This window comes from Ictidomys tridecemlineatus, chromosome 3, assembly GCF_052094955.1.
Source record: "Ictidomys tridecemlineatus isolate mIctTri1 chromosome 3, mIctTri1.hap1, whole genome shotgun sequence".
NCBI lineage: Eukaryota > Metazoa > Chordata > Mammalia > Rodentia > Sciuridae > Ictidomys > Ictidomys tridecemlineatus.
Window position 1 is genome coordinate 58,928,941 of NC_135479.1, and position 18,353 is coordinate 58,947,293.

The 18,353-nt window shown below is 37.1% G+C and overlaps 1 protein-coding gene across 5 annotated transcripts; it reads right to left on the reverse strand.

Annotated features, from left to right (window-relative positions):
• Positions 1-231: 231 nt before the first annotated feature.
• On the reverse strand, positions 232-17,912 carry Tvp23c (trans-golgi network vesicle protein 23 homolog C). Of its 5 annotated transcripts, none has more exons than XM_040269571.2 (8): positions 17,248-17,698; positions 14,300-14,382; positions 13,126-13,157; positions 12,839-12,983; positions 9,672-9,761; positions 8,377-8,508; positions 2,514-2,642; positions 232-1,390 (listed from the first exon to the last, which is right to left on the reverse strand). In XM_040269571.2, the coding sequence occupies exons 4-8, from the start codon at positions 12,884-12,886 to the stop codon at positions 1,364-1,366; spliced, it is 426 nt and encodes a 141-aa protein (XP_040125505.1). In that variant the 5' UTR covers positions 12,887-12,983; positions 13,126-13,157; positions 14,300-14,382; positions 17,248-17,698; the 3' UTR covers positions 232-1,363. The 5 variants fall into 5 exon arrangements, with proteins under 5 accessions (XP_040125505.1, XP_040125504.1, XP_005338920.1 ...); XM_040269570.2 differs by having other exon boundaries at positions 17,164-17,698; XM_005338863.5 differs by lacking the exons at positions 13,126-13,157; positions 17,248-17,698 and adding an exon at positions 17,747-17,912.
• Positions 17,913-18,353: the final 441 nt, after the last annotated feature.

An 18,353-nucleotide genomic window follows, 5' to 3' on the forward strand; every position in this document is an offset into this window, starting at 1 on the left:
ACAATGCAGTACTTCCAATTAACAGCCTAGCTGAGGCCCCAGATGACTGACTGCATCTGAAGAAAGGAAAAGACATTTAGAGATATTTATTCTAAAAATAGCAATGTACCCTGTTGTATATTCCTGCAATCTGTGCTTCCTTGAGCAAGTTGTTGAATAACCACAACGATGGTTACATCATCAAAAGTATAATGTTTGTTGTGAGGGTTAAATGAGATTACACATATCAAGTGCTTTGTAAACAATAGTTTTATACAAATATAAAGTTGTGCACCTTCCAAGCTATCACTCCAACACACATTTATTCAACTAAAACAAAACATCTTTAAAAATATTTTAACAATGTACAAATACATTCACAACATAATCTGCTGATTAAAAGACTCTGCAACAAAGTTTCTAGTACCTACAACAAAATTTACAACTGCCTACAATAATTTGTAGATTGGTTTACAGTTAAATATATTGCCTTGTTTAAGAAATATTATTAATACAAATGTATGGTTTACAATATCACCATTATAGCAAGAAAAAATAGATTCATATAATGTCTTTAGGCATTTATTATGCCAAGTATTTAAATGATTATTCTTACTATGACATAAGAACAATATTCATTTAGTACTAAAAGATTTTATTAGTCCAGAGACCACTGAAGAGTTTCCAGGAAGTTCCAAAATAAAATCTGACTATCCTTTCCACGAAATAACTAGAACAGCAGCAATCCCTTGGGTATCCCTTAAACATAAACTATAAAGATTCCTTTTATTATTTAGGCCTTAAGTAAAAAAATAAATTTTAGAAACTAGTTAACACTACCAGCTTGAATTTGGTTTTCACTTGTGCATGTCTAAGGTAAGCAATTTCAACATAAAGTATTTATTTAACAGTTTTTTTTTATTTTTAACTCATACACAAGCCAAGTGTTTACTCTTAATCATGGAATCAACTTATTTCTGAAAATAACCTACAGAAATAGTATGTAAACACACATACCTTTGACTAAGAACATTCTATTTTCTATGGATCAAAATGCAAATATCTCTGTAACATATGTAAACTAACACATTAATTTGGGATATATGGATACTTTACTATATGCATACATATGTACACCATAAAATAAATTCTGACAATGTTTTTAATGATATCATACTTCCCAGCCTCAACTACTAGAAAAAATAAAAATAAAAACTTTGTTTAAAAAAAACAGTTTTCATAGTAACTTTGTAAGTGAAAACAAAACAACAACAACAAAAAAACAATGCTCCTCTTTGCAACTGGACTGAGCTCTAAACAGTTCATAATCAAGAATCTCTTTGGCCATTCCCCAATACCACAGAAAACATAATTTTCTCTCTATTCAAGAAGTCTGTTCATTTCCGGTGTTCTGCAAAATAGAAAAAAATCCTTAATATTCAGTTATTTCACTTCATATATACCAGGGATTTCAAAGCACTAAACCTAGAAAATATTGTACCTTTGTAAATAGAACCTGTTACTCTATTACATTGTATGTAATAGCCCACCATGTCAAAAAGTGGATATGTTACAGATTATTCATTTTTTTTTTTTTTTGTAGTATGGGGAAAATGAACCCAGCAAATGCGATTATCCACTCAGATGTTCATCTTATCTCACAGAACAGAGTGCCACCAGGTGCCATGTAAGACTCTAACCCTATACATGTTATGCTAGGCACATGGTTCAATTTCACCTATATTCAAAATCCCCCTCCACCTTCAGACACATGGAAAAATCCCAAGGGGGAAAAAACTTAAAAAGCACACACATGAAAATTACCCTAAGATGGGCCACAGTGAATTCTTTTACTTGGGGCCAAGCAGAAATACTTTAGGAAGAGAACCACGACCCTAAATAGAATATTCATTTTCTTGACCTCTTATCTTAAGAGCAACAGTATAGTAGAATAAAGAAAAATGAATTTCTTGTGTAGAGGGCTAGGTTCAAGCCCTAGCTCTGTTCTACCTATTAGCTTTATATTCTGAAGTAAAACAATCTCAGGCTTTAGTTATCCAAAGCATAATCTCTGAACTAGAAACTTGTTAGAAATGCTAATTTTAAGACCATCTACCTCCCTCCAGATCTACTGAATAAGAAACCTTAAGAATGGAGCCCAGGAATCTTTGCACTCTAGGTGATTCTGATGCCTGCTGGAATTTGAGAACCACTGCCCTATATTCAATACTTACCCAGCCTGCTGCACTAACAAATGTAAGCTGTGACTCATACAAAGACTCAGTCAATTTGCCCCAAGAGATTTAATCAGTAATTGTTCAACAAAATGACAAATCACACTGAAAATCTGAATTTATATCCTTATATTGGGGACTGCAATACAATCTTTATGTTATAGGGGAGAGTATCATTCTCATATTTCAGTGACAATATGCCTTTTAAAAACCTCATTTGAGAAGCATTTCATAAAAATTAAATTAAAAAATTTAAAAAAACATTTCATTAGTCACTGGTCATACCCAGAAAACACTTACTTGTTTTAAAAACTGCTTTCCGAGATACGAGGTAGCCATGCTGGTTAAATTCTTCCGGCTGCCCACTTTGCACCTGATATAACCATACAGGTTGGCACCCTGTAGTACCACACCCATGATAACCACAGCCTGGGATCAGGGAAAAATAACACAATGGTTACTGACCTAAAATTAACTTTTCTCTTAAGTCATAAATGAGACAAGGCAGATTTATGGTGAGAAAGGAAAGGAAAAAGGAAGCAGGGGTTGTGCCAAGGAGCACGATCTAATATCAAACTACCAGAAGAGGCCTGATATATGTTCTGTACAAGGCAGTGGGTTATTCACTCATATTCACTCTGTTGCCACTACTCAATTCTGTTGAACACAACTGCTACATATGCAAGCTCTATGTCACACCTGGTGAACACAGTGGAGGGGAGGACCTTCTCTCTAGGTCCTAAAAAAGGCATAAGGAAAAGTAAGTGAAACTAGAAAAGACTAAAATGTTACTTGTTCCTTTAAGAATCACAAAAGAACAGTCAAGAAGTAGTCAAGTTCAATAACCTGAAAGTAGGCAAAAATGGAATCTCTACTCTATGCTAATATATGTGATTGGATCCTGGGCAAGTTGACTAGGTGACCTAAGGCAGCAACGAACAGGGGTTTGTTTTTGCCTTCAGAGCAAAGAGAGATGAGCAGGAAGAAGTATATTTCTGCAAAGCTGCTTATTCCTTGTGATCACATCAGGAATCCTATAGTGACTCAGACCACTAAAAATTGAGAATAAGAAATTCACACCCTCTCTTTAAATATTTAAGGGAGAAAAATTAATTAGCACAATGTGAGGAAGCTTCAAAGTTAGGTATTCTAGAAGTTTCTCTGTAAAGAGCCAGATAATAATATTTTAGTCTCTGTTGCCACTACGCAATTCTACTATTTTGGCCCCCAAAAGCCACAGTAAATGTAAACAAATGGGCAAGGCTGTGTTCCAATAAAAATTCACAAATTGTTGGGTTGGATTTGATCTACAAGCCATAGTCGGCCAACCCTCTTCCACAATAAACAACTCATCAACCCTTTTACTATTAAAAGTATCATTCAGGAGATGTTTACATCTATGAAAGGCAAAGAGGCTAAATGAAATCTCATTTTCCAATCCAGACTTTTTTTTTTTCCTTTCTTCTTTCTTATTTGAGGTGGGATCTCATTTAGTTGTTCAGTTGGCCAGGCTAGCCTCAAACTTGCAATTTTACTTCCTTAGCCTCCCTCCAAGTAGCTGGGATTAAAGGCATAACTCACTGTACCTGGCTTCAGGCTTCTTCTCTTAAACTCTTTAACAAATAGTATAGCTGATTTTAAGCAAGTGAGAGAATTTGTTTTTTGGCAGTCCTGAGGATCAAACCCAGGGCCTTGCATGTGCTAGGCAAGTACTTTATTCCCCATTCTAAGAAGATTTAAATCTTTAAGGAACTGGTTCAAGTGTTCCTAGTAAAAAAGGTAGAGCTGGTACCCTCTGTTATAAGGTTGCTACTTATCTAAATAAACATACATCTTATTTTTTTTATTTACATGAATCTACTTTAACTTCCATGTTCCTCAATTGGAACACTCCCAGGTACATATATACCAACATGCAAGGGGCACCTGAATTCAGACTAAACATGGTTCTGCTGAGGCACCAATTTTTATTCAACGGCAACAAATTTTTAAAAGTTAAAACATGCAGACTTCTGGTTTAAGACAGTGTAAAAAAGTCAGACATGAACATTTCCCCATAAGATAGTCAGTACAGTACAAGTGTTAAAAAAAAGCAAATAAGTCAATACCTGTACCAGTAAACACAAAAAAGGACTGGTGATCAGAAAAAGAGGAAGTATGACACGGCTTTGCAGAAATTTTAAGGGAAATTACACTAATAATTACCATCCCCAACAAAGAGAGAAAAAGAACTGAGGACATAGCTGCCCTAAGAAATAATGCAAAAATAGCTATGAATACAAAAACTCCCACCAAGCAAGGAGGAAATACCAACAGCTGATATTTCCCTGAAAGAAGCAGAAGAGAAAGTATAGGAGGACCAGCAACCACTGACCATCTTAAAAACGCCCAGAAAGAGGGAAAAGACTGATGGAGAGTCTGGGTGAAGCCTCCTCCTGTCCTATGCTATGGTCTTAACCATAGGACCAAACCATGTTTCACATAATAATTTCCTATTGTTTTAGAGAAGTAGAAGCACTGCTAGAGCAAGTCTGGGCTGATTCTCCTGGATGGTGCTAGAGCTACAGAATCTCACAAATGATCTAAATAAAGCGGGAGTACAGAACCAGAGTAGGGTCCACAACAGCTCCACTCCAAAAAAGAAGGCAAAACCCAAGCAAGGCAGCTAAATTGTGTGGGCAATCCTCCTCAGGCCGGCACCTTCAGGCCACCAAATAGCATTCAAACTCTAGCTCAAAGCAGCAGCAATAGTTATAGAGAACATGGGAATGGAGTCGAGGGAAATTCAATCGCACTAAAGTGGCAGAAAAGGAAGATCTGGAGAGAGCTGCCACTATGAGTATCAGCAAAAAGAAAATGAGAAAAGGGAAAGGCATCTCTGCAAAACTTCAGGAAAAAAAAAAAAAGACAATTAAAAAAAAATAACACATTCTGCAAAAGACCAGTGAAGAATCTATTCTGAAAGAAGTATAGGTCATCGGGGGTCACATTGTGGCTCTGCGGTAGAGCACTCACCTAGCATGTGTGAGGACCTGGGTTCAATTTCAGCACCACATAAAAATAATAAAATAAAGGTATTGTGTCCAATTACAATTAAAAAATAAATATTTTTTTAAAAAGAAGTACAGGTCATCAAAATAAATGCATTCCTGGGAATACTTCATCCTAATACTAAGATCCTACACATAAGAATTCTTAGCATGAAACTAAGACAATAGGAGATGAAAGGAGTAGGCAGATCGAGGAAATACAAATACTCCTTTCCAGACCCCTAATCTAATGTAGCTGCTGCTATGTCTGAAGCACTCCACTCAATTCCTGGTATCACTGTCTAACATCTCCTATTATGTCTTTTTTTTTTGTCTGTAAACCTTTTACTGAAATATAAGCTCTATCAGAGCAATTGTCTGGCTTACATGGCCCCAAACAGTATTCAATGCCCAAAAACAACTCTGATATATGGTGAACTCTTAAAAATATCTGCTGCATGAATAAACAGAAAAGAAAAAGATGAATGATTAAAACAATTAGAAGGCAGCAGATGAGAATAGATATAAAATGATACAAGACAGAAACAACTGGTATCTTGAAATTAGACAAATGAAAAAAACTGAACATAGATTTAAAAATTTAACCAAAGTCAATTTTCCTGATTCAAAGCAAAACTGGAGTCTGAAAATAAGAAGGAAACATAAGTTACAGAAAACTTAATATAGAGTGAGAAAGACATATCCTGGTTATGATATTTAAAAACTTCAAAAAAAAAATTCTTCAGAGCCAGGTGCAGTGGCACATGCCTATAATCTCAGGAGAATCGTGAGTTCAAAGCCAACCTCAGCAACAGCAAGGCACTAAGCAATTGCAAGGCTGTCTCTAAATAAAATACAAAATAGGGTTGGGGATGTGACTCAGTCGTCAAGTGCCTCTGAGTTCAATCCCTGGTACCATCCCCGCAAAAAAAATTCTTCAGAGAGAAAAATGATTCACTCCTCACACACAGAGTAGGTAATCCTAGTATTACAGTGTGGTGGATCTAGAATGTCCCCAAAAGGCTGTTAAAAGCTTGGTCCCCAATGAAACAGGTTAGGAAGTGATCTGGGAAAGTGATTAGATCATGAAGGCTCTAACTAACATCACCAGTGGATTGATCCACTGACAGATTCATAGCTGACTGAATTATTGGGAGGTAGTAGGAAGAGTAGGAGCTAGGACCTAACTGAAGGGAGTGGGTCCTTGGAGATATGCCCATGGGGACTATATTTGGTCTGTCAGTCCATCTTATGTGTATGTGTATATGTGTGTGTGTGTGTGTGCGTCTCCCCCTCTCTCCCTCTCCCTCCCTCCCTCTTCCCCTCCCCCCCCCTCTCTCTCTCCATGGACTAAACCTCTGAAACGGAAAACCAAAATAAATGTTTCTTCATTTGAGTTGTTCTCATATTTTGTTACAGCAACAGAAAGCTGTTTAACATACTAGCATCAGATTTCTCTAAAACATAAAAGAAAATATGGAAAAACTCAATGACGTTATCTTCAAGAACAGTCCAATAAACTCACATTCTTAGATATGAAAAAAAAAATCAAAGAAAAAGCAAATCTACATATTCTTTTCAAAAGAATGTACTATAGCTAACCAAGCAGTAAAAAAGAAGCTGAAATAAAAGAACTAGAAGTGGACACTGAATTGATGTATTAAAAAAAATATAGATCAAAAACTGAATAACCAATAAGAAATATTACTTCAAAGGGCAATTGTTCTAAACCTTGACAACACAAAAATATCATTGGAACAAACAATAAAGGAAGAAACACAGGAAAGAATAATAAGAGTGTTTATTTTGGTCCCTTTCTAAACAGTTTATTGGTCAATAAACAGATGTGAGTATACTACCTCATGTTATAAAACTAACCACTTGAAAGAACTAAAGTACAAATTTAATGGACAAAATTCAGAAATGAAATCATGAATGTTAACTTTCTTATCTTCCATATCAGGAAATTCAAAAATATTCAAAATTCACAAATTTTGAGTAAATTTCCTAATTCATGAAAGAGGGTTATAACTATATTAAGTAGTAAAGATGAATAATAGAAAATCAATAATAAAGCATCCAAAGCATAATAAGGAAAGTTATGAATGTCACAAAGAAAAAAAGAACTTACTAAAAATTGTAGGAAAAACATAATTCAAGCTAAAATTTATCTGACATCAATAAATGTTAAGTGGAAACAAACTCAATGGTTATAAGAACAAGACTCATAATTTGAGTCAAGTGTCAGACTGTATCTTCCAAAGATGGCAGCAAGAGTATTTCCTGTTCTACAACTCTAGAACTTTCTTAGTCTCCCAATAAGAGGTAGAGCCTAATTTATATTCCCTTGAATGTGAATGGTGACAAAGATGATGCTGTGATATCTCAAACTATGCTGAAAAGAGCAATTCAGCTTGCAAGCTGAACCACCAAATGGAATCCTGACCCTCCGTCCAAGCAGCCCAACTGCCATAAGGCCACCATTCTGTGAAGAAGTCCAAACTAAGCTACACAGAGGGACATGTGGGGAGGCACAAACCCTCATGAAGAGGAGATGTTTTATGTCCTCAAGCTTCTCCCACCACTATATGACTGCAACTGAGACCCCAAGCCTTAATCTCCAGAAGAACCCTTCCTAAGGTCCTCACCCAAGAACTATGAGATAAAAAGATGTGTTGTTCTACATCACAAAGCTTTTGGGTGAGGGCTGGGGATGTGGCTCCAGCAGTAGCACGCTCGCCTGGCATGCGTACGGCCCGGGTTCGATCCTTAGCACCACATACAAACAAAGATGTTGTGTCCGCCGAAAAACTAAAAATAAATAAATAAATATTAAAATTCTTTCTCTCTCTCTCAGCTTTTGGGTGATCCACTATGCAGCAACAAGTAATCAGAACAGGTTGCCAATCAACATTTTTCAGGGGGGAAAAAACCCTACTATTATAGGCACTAATATCCTAGAAAATTGGTGGAATTGGGGTACAGGATCTACTCTCCAATGCTTAAGAGAGTAGATTAAGAAAAAAAGCAGTTAGGAAATATAACCTGGGAAATATAAGATGAAGCTGCCTATTCAAGATAGGTCTCTAATAACAGCATAGTGGATTATTCCAAAGTTCTACACAGACACTTACCAACCATTTTACTCTGAAGGAGAAGAGAGCACTAAAGGCAAATATCACCCACAGTATTGGACAGGCAATTAGTCCTAACCAAAAGATTCTTGATTCAGCTTCTGAAACAGTTTTATTCTCCTGAGGAGATGCCTACAAAAAAATAAAAAATAAATAAATTCACTCATCACTGATCTAAGATTTATCAGTACAAAGTCTAACGTTAAAAAAAAAAAAAAAAGAAACCCCCAACACAAAGATTAATACAAACAGCTCAAGTCCCAAGTTAAACCAAAAAATCAGTTAATGGCTCTACCAAAATTGTAATTTTAGGAAACGATTTTAGTATGCTTTGTTCTAGTTCCAGAATTTTGCAGATTCGGGCAAAATAGACAGTTTATCATGACTCAAAATAGTAAACAATTGTCTCTGGTAGATTTCTACTCGATTCTTCTTACACTCGTGCTGTTCATTCATGAGGAAGATTTGAATGATGTATTTTTAGACAAAAATCAAGGAAATCAAGTTTATAGTCATCCTTGAGATTTAAAATGTCAAGTCAGGTCCACAGAAAAAAAAATGAAAACAAGGGATTCTGAATAATGACCAAAATGTCTCAGCAAGTTAGGAAACTAGAGGGCAACGTTTTTTCCAAGGTAGATTTTATAATATTAAGGAATATGGCCTCACTGAGCACAGTGCCACTCTCTGGTAAGTCTCACTTGTCAAGGCTCTTCCAAGCAGAAGGCAAGCAATTTAACAGGTACCATTTCCAAGAATTTTGTCCTCTGCCCCTCAAACTGATTTTTACAAGGGAACAGAATGTTCACTAGAGTAACAGACTAATCCAAAATAGACAAGGGTTCCCCACGGGTCCTAAGGGCACAGACTTAAAAAAAGAGACACATCAACTGAGATTTTTCTATCGACCTACAATCCTTTTTTCTGCTCACAAGTGTCTTTGCCCATGGGAGCAGTTATCTGCTATACATAGAGGGATGAAGATACCCAGGATGATGATCAATCTGGGGGTCATCAGAAAGAAACCCTTGATAAGCAGTTTGGCATGCTGAATAAACTCTGACTCAGTGTCCTCTTGGAGGATTCTGTCCTGTATACACCTTATTTTCAGTCTGAACTAGACAGAAAAATGTGTATGTTTTGGAAGGCCATCTGGTTTAGTACTGACATGGCAAATGATGTGGGGTAGTACTTTTAATCTTGAATACTTAATCCTTAAATATTCAAATCTACACAGAATGTATTAGATGACACTATTAATAACAAAACAACAATTCCAAAAAAAGGCAGCTTACCTTCCTGGACTCAAACACCCAATGACTCTTTCCATCCTCATCAATATGATTCCACCACCGAAGGCCTACCATCAGTCTACCTGTGACATTCTAGGGAAGATTAATATAAACACACACATTTTAAAATCATTATTTAAAAGCACTATAAAATCATACCTTAATGCAACATTTCACAAACAAATCTTCATTAACCTCCAAACATGCTCCATACATTCATTATTACCTCCATAACAGCCCGTTCACAAAGCTACATAATAGCTATGTATCAGACCTGGTTAAAAATAAATAAATAAAATGGCAATGGCATAATCAACAGGAGCAGAATTACAGGGTAAGCAGAAGTCTATCCATAAATAATACCTTCCTCATTTCCCTCAAGAACATTTGTCCTTTTCCCAATTTCTTAATGTTTTCCCCTGCTCTTTGGCTAATGTGACCTACCTTTTCCCATCATAATATGTATATTTTAAACAGGACATTCCTAAAAATGATTTTAAGCACTGGCTTTCATTTGGTCCCTCAAATACACTAAGTTCTCTTCTTGCTTATTAATGAAACAAATTACTTTGATAGTTTTCCTAATGTTTTGTTTATTCAACAAATATTTCCTAAGCACCTAGAAAGTGCTGTACCAAAACAACGACAAACAGGTACTTCCCCTGTCCCCATGAAGCTTCAAGGGAATAGAGCCAACTGTGATCAGAACTGTGAGAGAAGTTTAGAATACTTTTGAGTATAACAGGGAATTGGATTGAATCTGGGTATCAGACAATGATTTCCCAAGGAATCAACATTTGTAATGAATAAGCAGTAATGTGTCATGGAGGGTATGTTTAATTGGTGGTGTTCACCAATAAGATTCAGGATTTCTATGAACTTGGGTGGAAAAAAATATATATTTCTTCATTTTCATCAACCTCTGGCTTAAGTTTAGCATACCTTTAACTTATAAAGTGTAGACCAAAAAAACACAAATGCAGGTAGAATTAACAAAACCCATATCTTTGTTACAATAAACACCAGATATTTTTCATTTTGTACTATACTTGTTGTAGACATCTCAACGTATTGTTTATGCTCATCACTACCTTCAAAATGGTAAGACCTGCCACTAGGTCTTACTATTAACGTGATCATAAAGTACACACTTCTAAATCAGAAATTTCTGCAGATGCTCAAGTCCCTTATATAAAATAGCACAGTAATTGTATATAACCTATTCACATATTCCCATATACTTTAAATTAGCTCATATAAGGTAAATGCTACATAAATAGCTGTTATGTTGTACTGTTTATGGAATAATGACAAGAAAAAAGTCTGTGTTCAGCACAGATGCAATTATTTTTTTCTGAATATCTTTGATACAGAGTTAGTTGAATACATGCACATCCCATGGATACAGATAGCTGACTATATTTTCAATTAAGTGATTTTTGTAATCTTATGTATTTTTCTTTTATATATTTAAAAACATTATTCATAGCTTCATGACACCATAAAGAGTCCATAACACAGAAAAAAAGATTAGAAATTCCTGTATTAAAGTAATGTGGGAACAAAACAAGCACCCAGAGAGAGTAGTAGGTATAGCATCCCTAAGGAAGAAAAGTAGAATGTATTAAAACTTATGACTAGGGCTGGGGATATAGCTCAGTGGGTAGAGTGTTGCCTTGTATGCACAAAGCCCCAAATTCAATCCCCAGCACCACACAAAAAAATAAATAAAAAATAAAACTTGATGACTAACTGGATAGATATGCAGTCGGAAGCTACTCCATATACTTCCATGTTCCATTTTCTAATTCTTTTGCTTTCTCTTATCTTTATTAGTTTATTTTTCTGAATTTCTCTCAGGCTTGTTTTTGTTTTTGAAACTTCTGGACCTAAAAGTCGATTATTTTCATTCTTCTCTAATAATACAAGCCTTTAATCTACTGACTTTCCTCTAAATTCAGTTTTAGATATATTTTAAGAGTTTGATATAGATGATCATCATAAGATATAAATAATCTATAATTCCAGTTTCATTTTTAAACCAAGATATTTAGCAAGTTAACTTTTTTAAAGAAACTCCAATTTAGTAACCTTTTTTTTCCCCCTTGGCTTTATTTTACTAGACCAGAAAATATAGATGCTTTCACAATTTATCTGGAATTTCTTCATAGGGATATTAACCAACTTTTGCAAATGTTCTACCGGCACTAATGAGAAGTTATTATCTCTGGATATACAAAGTTCCAAAAACTACAATTAAACTGGCTTTGTTAATTACTATCCAGATCCTTTAGGCCTTATTTTTTGTCACTTCATTCTGTCAAAAACTCGTTTCTTAATACTCCCATCACAATGTTTCCTTCATTTCCACCTAGTATTTTAATGTTAGTTTGATATAATTTTATTCTATGAATGATCTTCACTGATTCATGATTTTGTTCCATTTAGTGCTTTTTTAAAAAAATTTTTAATTGTTCTCTGTGGTTATACATGACAGTATATTTTGACCTATTTATACAAACATGGGATATATCTTACACTAATTAGGATCCCAGTCTTGTGGTTGTACATGATATGGAGATTCACTGTGGTGTATTTATATATATACACAGGAAAGTTAAGTCAGATTCATCCCACTATTTTTCCTCTACCTGTCCCCCTTCCCTTTCCTTCATTCCCCCTTTGTCTAATATACGGAATTTGTATTCTTCCCCTCCCCCTTTGCTATGTGTACATATCGGGAGAGAACAAATATCTCATGAAGGACCAAAGGTTGCCTCTGGTTGAAAAAATAATTGCCCAGGAGCACCCATAGGAACCTCTGCAAAAAGTGGGTACTTCTTAAGTATTTGTATAGCAACTATACAAAGCTTTATGGAGAAATTATACATAGCACACCTGCAAATTACCCTGAAGCAAAACCAGTGGTATGGATTAGAAACAATATGTAAGGTCTATGGTTGTCAGTAACCATCTGTTTACCTACCTTCATAGTTAATAAAGGCTGTCATATAGCACAGACAACTCAGTAGTGTAATAACCTACATGTGATCAGAAGGTCTGAAGTAATAAAAAGATAACATCAATCCAAAATGCCTAATCTCATATTGTTTGCTGCTTATACATATTCAAACTCATATGAAATATAACTTTAATAAAAACAAACTTACCTTCACTGCCCAAAAGTCACATGACAACAACAAGATAATTGTCACCATACAGGCAATAAAGCTGCTGCTGAGCAATTCACAGAGAAGATAGACTATAATGGCACTGACTCGGAAGAACAAATGGAAAAATGATGCCACTGGATGTCTGGAAACCAAAACATAAGAAAGGCAATTACAATTTACTATAAGTACTTTCAGATTTAGATGACAAATGGTTCAGCCATGGCATAGCCATGAAGAGTTCTGTCAAAATAAGAGATAACTTAAAGCAGCAGCAAACCACCTACCTCTCTTAAGACCCACTATTTGAAGAAGCCCTCTGTTGCAAAAAAAAAAAAAAATGTACTATGTAATCATAACTATTACGTCTATGAACATAAATTTTTATAGAACACAAAAAAGCAACTTTACCTAGCTTGGATTACCAAATCATGCCAAAACAATTCCTCCAAAATCACTTCAGGAATTAAGTCACTGTTAGATACAGTGTTTTCATTTTTTACCAGCTTTAATTGGGATATGATTCATATATAACAACCTACATAAAAGTGTACAATTTAATGGATTTTAGTATATTCACAGAGGTGTGTATTCATTACTACAATCAGAAAAAAAAATCCTCTGGCAATCAGACAGCTAACCATCTCAGTCCTAAACAATCAAAAAACTATTCTTTGTCTCTACAGATTTGCATATTCTAGGCACATCATATAAATAAACCCATACAACATTTGGTCATTTGTGACTAGTATCTTTCACTTAGCATAATGTTTTCAAAACTGGGTAGAACTGCCGGGAACAGTAGCAAACACCTATAATCTCAGCGGCTCAGGAGGCTGAGGCAGGAGAATCGCAAGTTCAAAGCCAGCCCCAGCAATGGTGAGGCTCTAAGCAATTCTACAAGAGGCTGTCTCTAAATAAAATACAAAATAGGGCTGGGGATGTGGCTCAGTGGTTGAGCAGCCCTGAGTTCAATCCCCAGTATCCCCCCCACAAAAAGAAGAATATAAATACACGTTACTTATATAATTCTCAAATTTGCACAAAAATCAAAGTGTAACTTACTTATAGAAATTATGTTTTAAAATGGTGCATTCTTGGAAAAACAGCTAGCACAGAATTTAAAACTGATGAATATTCACTGGGGAATGAGATTGATCAAATATATTTTAAATATATATTCACATAATAGATTCTAATATGTATAATTACAATGCACCAATTGAAAAAAAAACAGTATTCAAAAAATTGAACTTGCTAATTTGAAAACTCAGTATTAACATTCCATATGCCAATTATTCCCAAGAAAATCTGAAGTTATCTTTGTCTGACACTAAATCAAACTAGCAACATAGAATTAATAAACACATTGCAACCACTGCCTTGAATCTCATCAGCTGGCACCAACATGGACACCACAGCACTGGGCACCAATACAACCCATCTAACTTATCCCCATACCGGATTTTGGATTTTCTTGGTCTATTAGTTGTCTCTTCTTCTGCATCAAACAATGAAACATCTTCAGTGTCATCATTGCTGTCCTAGGAGGAACATTAAATATCCATGAAGCAAAATGAAATTCAGTATTTACATTCCTACTATATACAAGGCTGATCACTTGTTAAAATGGAAGATAAAATTACACAGACATAACATCAGAAATTCACAACTTAGGAGACACCTGCAGACCCTCTACTACCCTACCACTCCAAACACCTGAAAAATACCCCTGCATTCAGGAATCAACTGTCTCCATCTCAGCAGCTGGGAGAAATTATACATAGCACATATGCAAATTACCCTGCAGCAAAACCAGTGGTATGGATTAGAAACAATGGAGTGCAGATGATGTGCCTACAAATTTAACATTTATTCTCAGAACTCTCACAACTGTCACAGAAACCTAAAGCTACTGGGAATAAACTCAATTTTTTTGGCTCCTTCACAAAACCATCTGACACATCCTTATTTCCATGACTCCTCACAATGCTATTATCTGATAATAGCTGGCTAAACCCACTATTTGTGATTATATTCCCTTTTCATGCTTCCTCAGAAGCTTTCCATCATTTTATTTATACTTTCTTGTGTCTTTATACATTTTTACCGAGTCTTTTTAAGAATATAAACTTCTTCAAGTGCCACTTACAGTGCAAAAAAAGATTTTAAAAACCCTGATCCCCTGTCTTCTACTTTCCCACTGCACTCCTTTCTTCACAGATGTAGGATTCTCAAGAGTGGTTCATAGTCTAACCTATTTCTACTCCTGTTAAGCCTCAACCACAACCCTGCTCACTGTGCCTTCCTAGTGCCACTCACCAGCCTCCCTGCCTTTATTTCTAGTCTCATTCCCACTACTCCATTCTAGTCTCTTCTCCACATAACCCACAGAGCAATCATCCACCATGGAAATCATATCATGTCACTACCCTGCTAAAACTTTTCAATTGTGCCCCTCCACATACAGGATAAAATAACTTCCTCACATAAAGCACACATCACATGATCTCCTACTAATCTTCCAACACTCTCTCCCACTAGACCCTGCAGCAATACATTTACTATATGGTCTCTCCTACCTTTCTTTCATATTTTCATTTTTTTTCTACTCAAAAGCGCTTCCCTTCCCCACCTCCTCTCCATCTTGCAGTTATTAGTTCTGCATTCTCAAATTATATTTACTATAGTAAAAAAAAATGTGTATAACAGATTTGGGGGTAAATTAAAAAGTCTGATTTTGAGCACATTAAGATATAAGAACTATATAAAAAAATTTGAGAGGGGTAACCTTTAGTGTTATGAGCAATGGACTAACACATTCAGACTCCTAAGAAAATTCCTGCTGCTATATGAAGAATCTGGAGGGTAAAGAGGGTAGGGGAAGAAATAAAAGCATAAAACTAGAAAACTGGTTGGGAGCCTACTCAAAAAACGAAGCCAAGAAGTAAGGGGCTGTTCCAGGGTAAATGCAGTGGAGATAGTGAAAAGTGGGCAGATTCCAAATACTTAAGAACTGACAGGATTACCTGATGGGCTAAATATGGAGTTAATATAGGTAAAATGTCAAGGAAGATTCCAAAGTTTTTGTCTGAATAGTTAAAAGGAGATGCCAAATATAGACTCTGGACACCCCAATATTTTGAGTAAAAAATGTGAGAATAAACAGTGGGAACTAAGGAGTAGTACTAAAAAGAGTGGTAGGTAACCCAAGAGAAGGTAATGATCTGGAAGGCCCAGGAAGTGTTTCCAGGAGAATTCAATTTTGTCAGATGTTCTTAACAAGTAAAATGAAAACCAAAGTGACTACTATATTTTGAATAGTTGACCTCAATAAGATCAGTTTCAGAACAGAAGGGGAAGGGGTTGAAAAGATGACTAGAACTGACAGAATGGGGTGACAGTTGAAAGGCTATGTGGGCATAAGTTTTTATTGTTGAAGACAGGAGAAATTAAAGCATGTTTACATGCAAATGTGAACTAGCTTATCAATTTGAGGGTGAGGGGAGGGGACTGGCAATGCAAGACAAAAGAACTGCTGCAACAATGCTTTGCAAAGGGCAGAAGGGGATGGTCAAAAATAAAGCACAGACAGTTCAATTATAAAATACAAGTGCAATTATGGGTAAAAATGCAAATAGGTAGGCAGGTGGTATGAAAATTCTTTTCTAATTACTTCCATTTCTCAGTGAAACAAGAAGCAAGATTACCAGCTGAGAGAAGACAGGGGAGGAAATGTTGAAGGACTGAGAAAAGTTTTAGTGCACAAGTTGCAAAAGAAGGAGGTTGCTGACACAGAATGCAGGGTTGTCTGGCAGCATGAAAGACTAATTTGAGGTTCACAATCACAAACTTATAAAGTAGAAACAACTGACATAGTTTTGTCTATTTCTTCAGCCTCATTAGCCTGGGTGCAAATTTACAGAGCTGAATTTAAATCACCACTGGATTTTCTCAAGTCACCCTGTAGTAGTCTTTTCTGACCATAAATCCTAGTTATCCTAACTTCAGATACATGCTATTTCATCACCTCGACTTTGCTATTATAATCTGAAAGTAACTTAGGTTATTTTACTTATCACATCTCCCCTCCCTACCTGCTTTATGCCTCATTTCCTTGAATCCACCCACCCCGAACCTGACAATGCAGGAAAAGAAACCTATCTACACTTTTCACATCCCTATCCCTGGAACCCAGAACAGTGCCTAAGCTACAATTCCTCGGTAAATTGTGAAACAAAAGAAAAAAAAACTAATATAATCTAAATGGAAGTACCCTATAAACAGTAATTTTTTAAAGGGGGACATTATTAAAGTACACTTACTAATCTCCAGTCGAAAACCTCTGGACCACAATTACACTTTAAGGGCACAAACGCGATAATCAATATCAATGTGGTAACAGCTACCTGAACGCAAGGCTCTGCCAGCGTCTCCTATTCCTACAGGATTGCAGGGCACCCCTACAGGGAGGGTCACAAGGGAGCTGAAGAGGTGCCGAGAGGCCGCTCCCCTTTCACCTCCTCGCGTGCACGACTACGCGCCGAGGAAAAAGACCACCCGCACCCCACCATACAGAGCATTTCTGCAGCCTAGCATCGGAACCGCCCAGCGCCGGGCGTTGGTTGAGGACCGGCTTCTCCTCTCCACACCCCCAAGCTTCCCGAGCTCGGCGACTCCTGGGTCACTTCTTCTACCAGGGCCTCCGAGCACCCAGAACACTCCGGGACAATTACCCTCGGTCCTCCATTCCCTCCCAGCCACCCCGCTCTTCCTCAAGAAGGACAGCCGGAGGGGACACAAACACAACCGCCCCTATGCGCCCGGCTCACTCCACAAACCCTCCAGGAGGGACCCTCCCACCCGCCAAGCCTCGGCCACCCGCTCTCCGCGCCCACAGCCCCTCACCTGAGACAACATGGCGACCGTGCGCCAACCCCACTTCCGGGAACCACGTCAGCGCCCCAGCTGTCAAGTCCGATCTGCAACTTACGTGGCCTCTTCCCTACAATCCGGGAGTGGCCCATATACAGCCCTAGCCCGACTTGGCTTCCCGGATACACTTCCGCTTCTAGGAGTCTCGCGGGAGGAGCATCACCGGGAGGGGAGGTGCAAGGGGCTATTCCGGGGCGGGGCGATCCCGGGCAGGGCGAGAAGTGCTGGTGGGTTCTGGTCCGAGTAGAAGCAAAAACCCGCTGGGAAAGAAGCCCGTTACCACAGTTGGCGCTAAGGAAAAGTTACGTGGTTTCTTAAAGGAAAACGTGTTTCGCGGCGATGAAGTGCAAACTGTGAAGTCATTCTCTCCAAGGCCGATACCCTGAGTGCAAGAGGGCCGGGTTTTATTCCATGGCATTTAACTTCGTTGGAATATTTGACAGTGACCTGTATTTCTGAATAGTACTACTTTTGCGCTTTGAATTTTAGAAGCAATTGGAAAAGTAAAGGTGGCGTTGGGAAGGGATAAAAAGTTAATCAAATCAATGGAAATAACCTGATGACGGTTGAGGACGACGTG

What these genes read in the sequence shown, in the direction of transcription:
- Tvp23c (XM_005338863.5), bottom strand. An exon ending in CCAAGAAAATCCAAAATCCG is followed by an intron (nt 12,984 to 14,299) that starts GTATGGGGATAA and finishes TTTGGTTTCCAG; the next exon opens with ACATCCAGTGGCATCATTTT. An exon ending in GTGACTTTTGGGCAGTGAAG is followed by an intron (nt 9,762 to 12,838) that starts GTAAGTTTGTTT and finishes AATCTTCCCTAG; the next exon opens with AATGTCACAGGTAGACTGAT.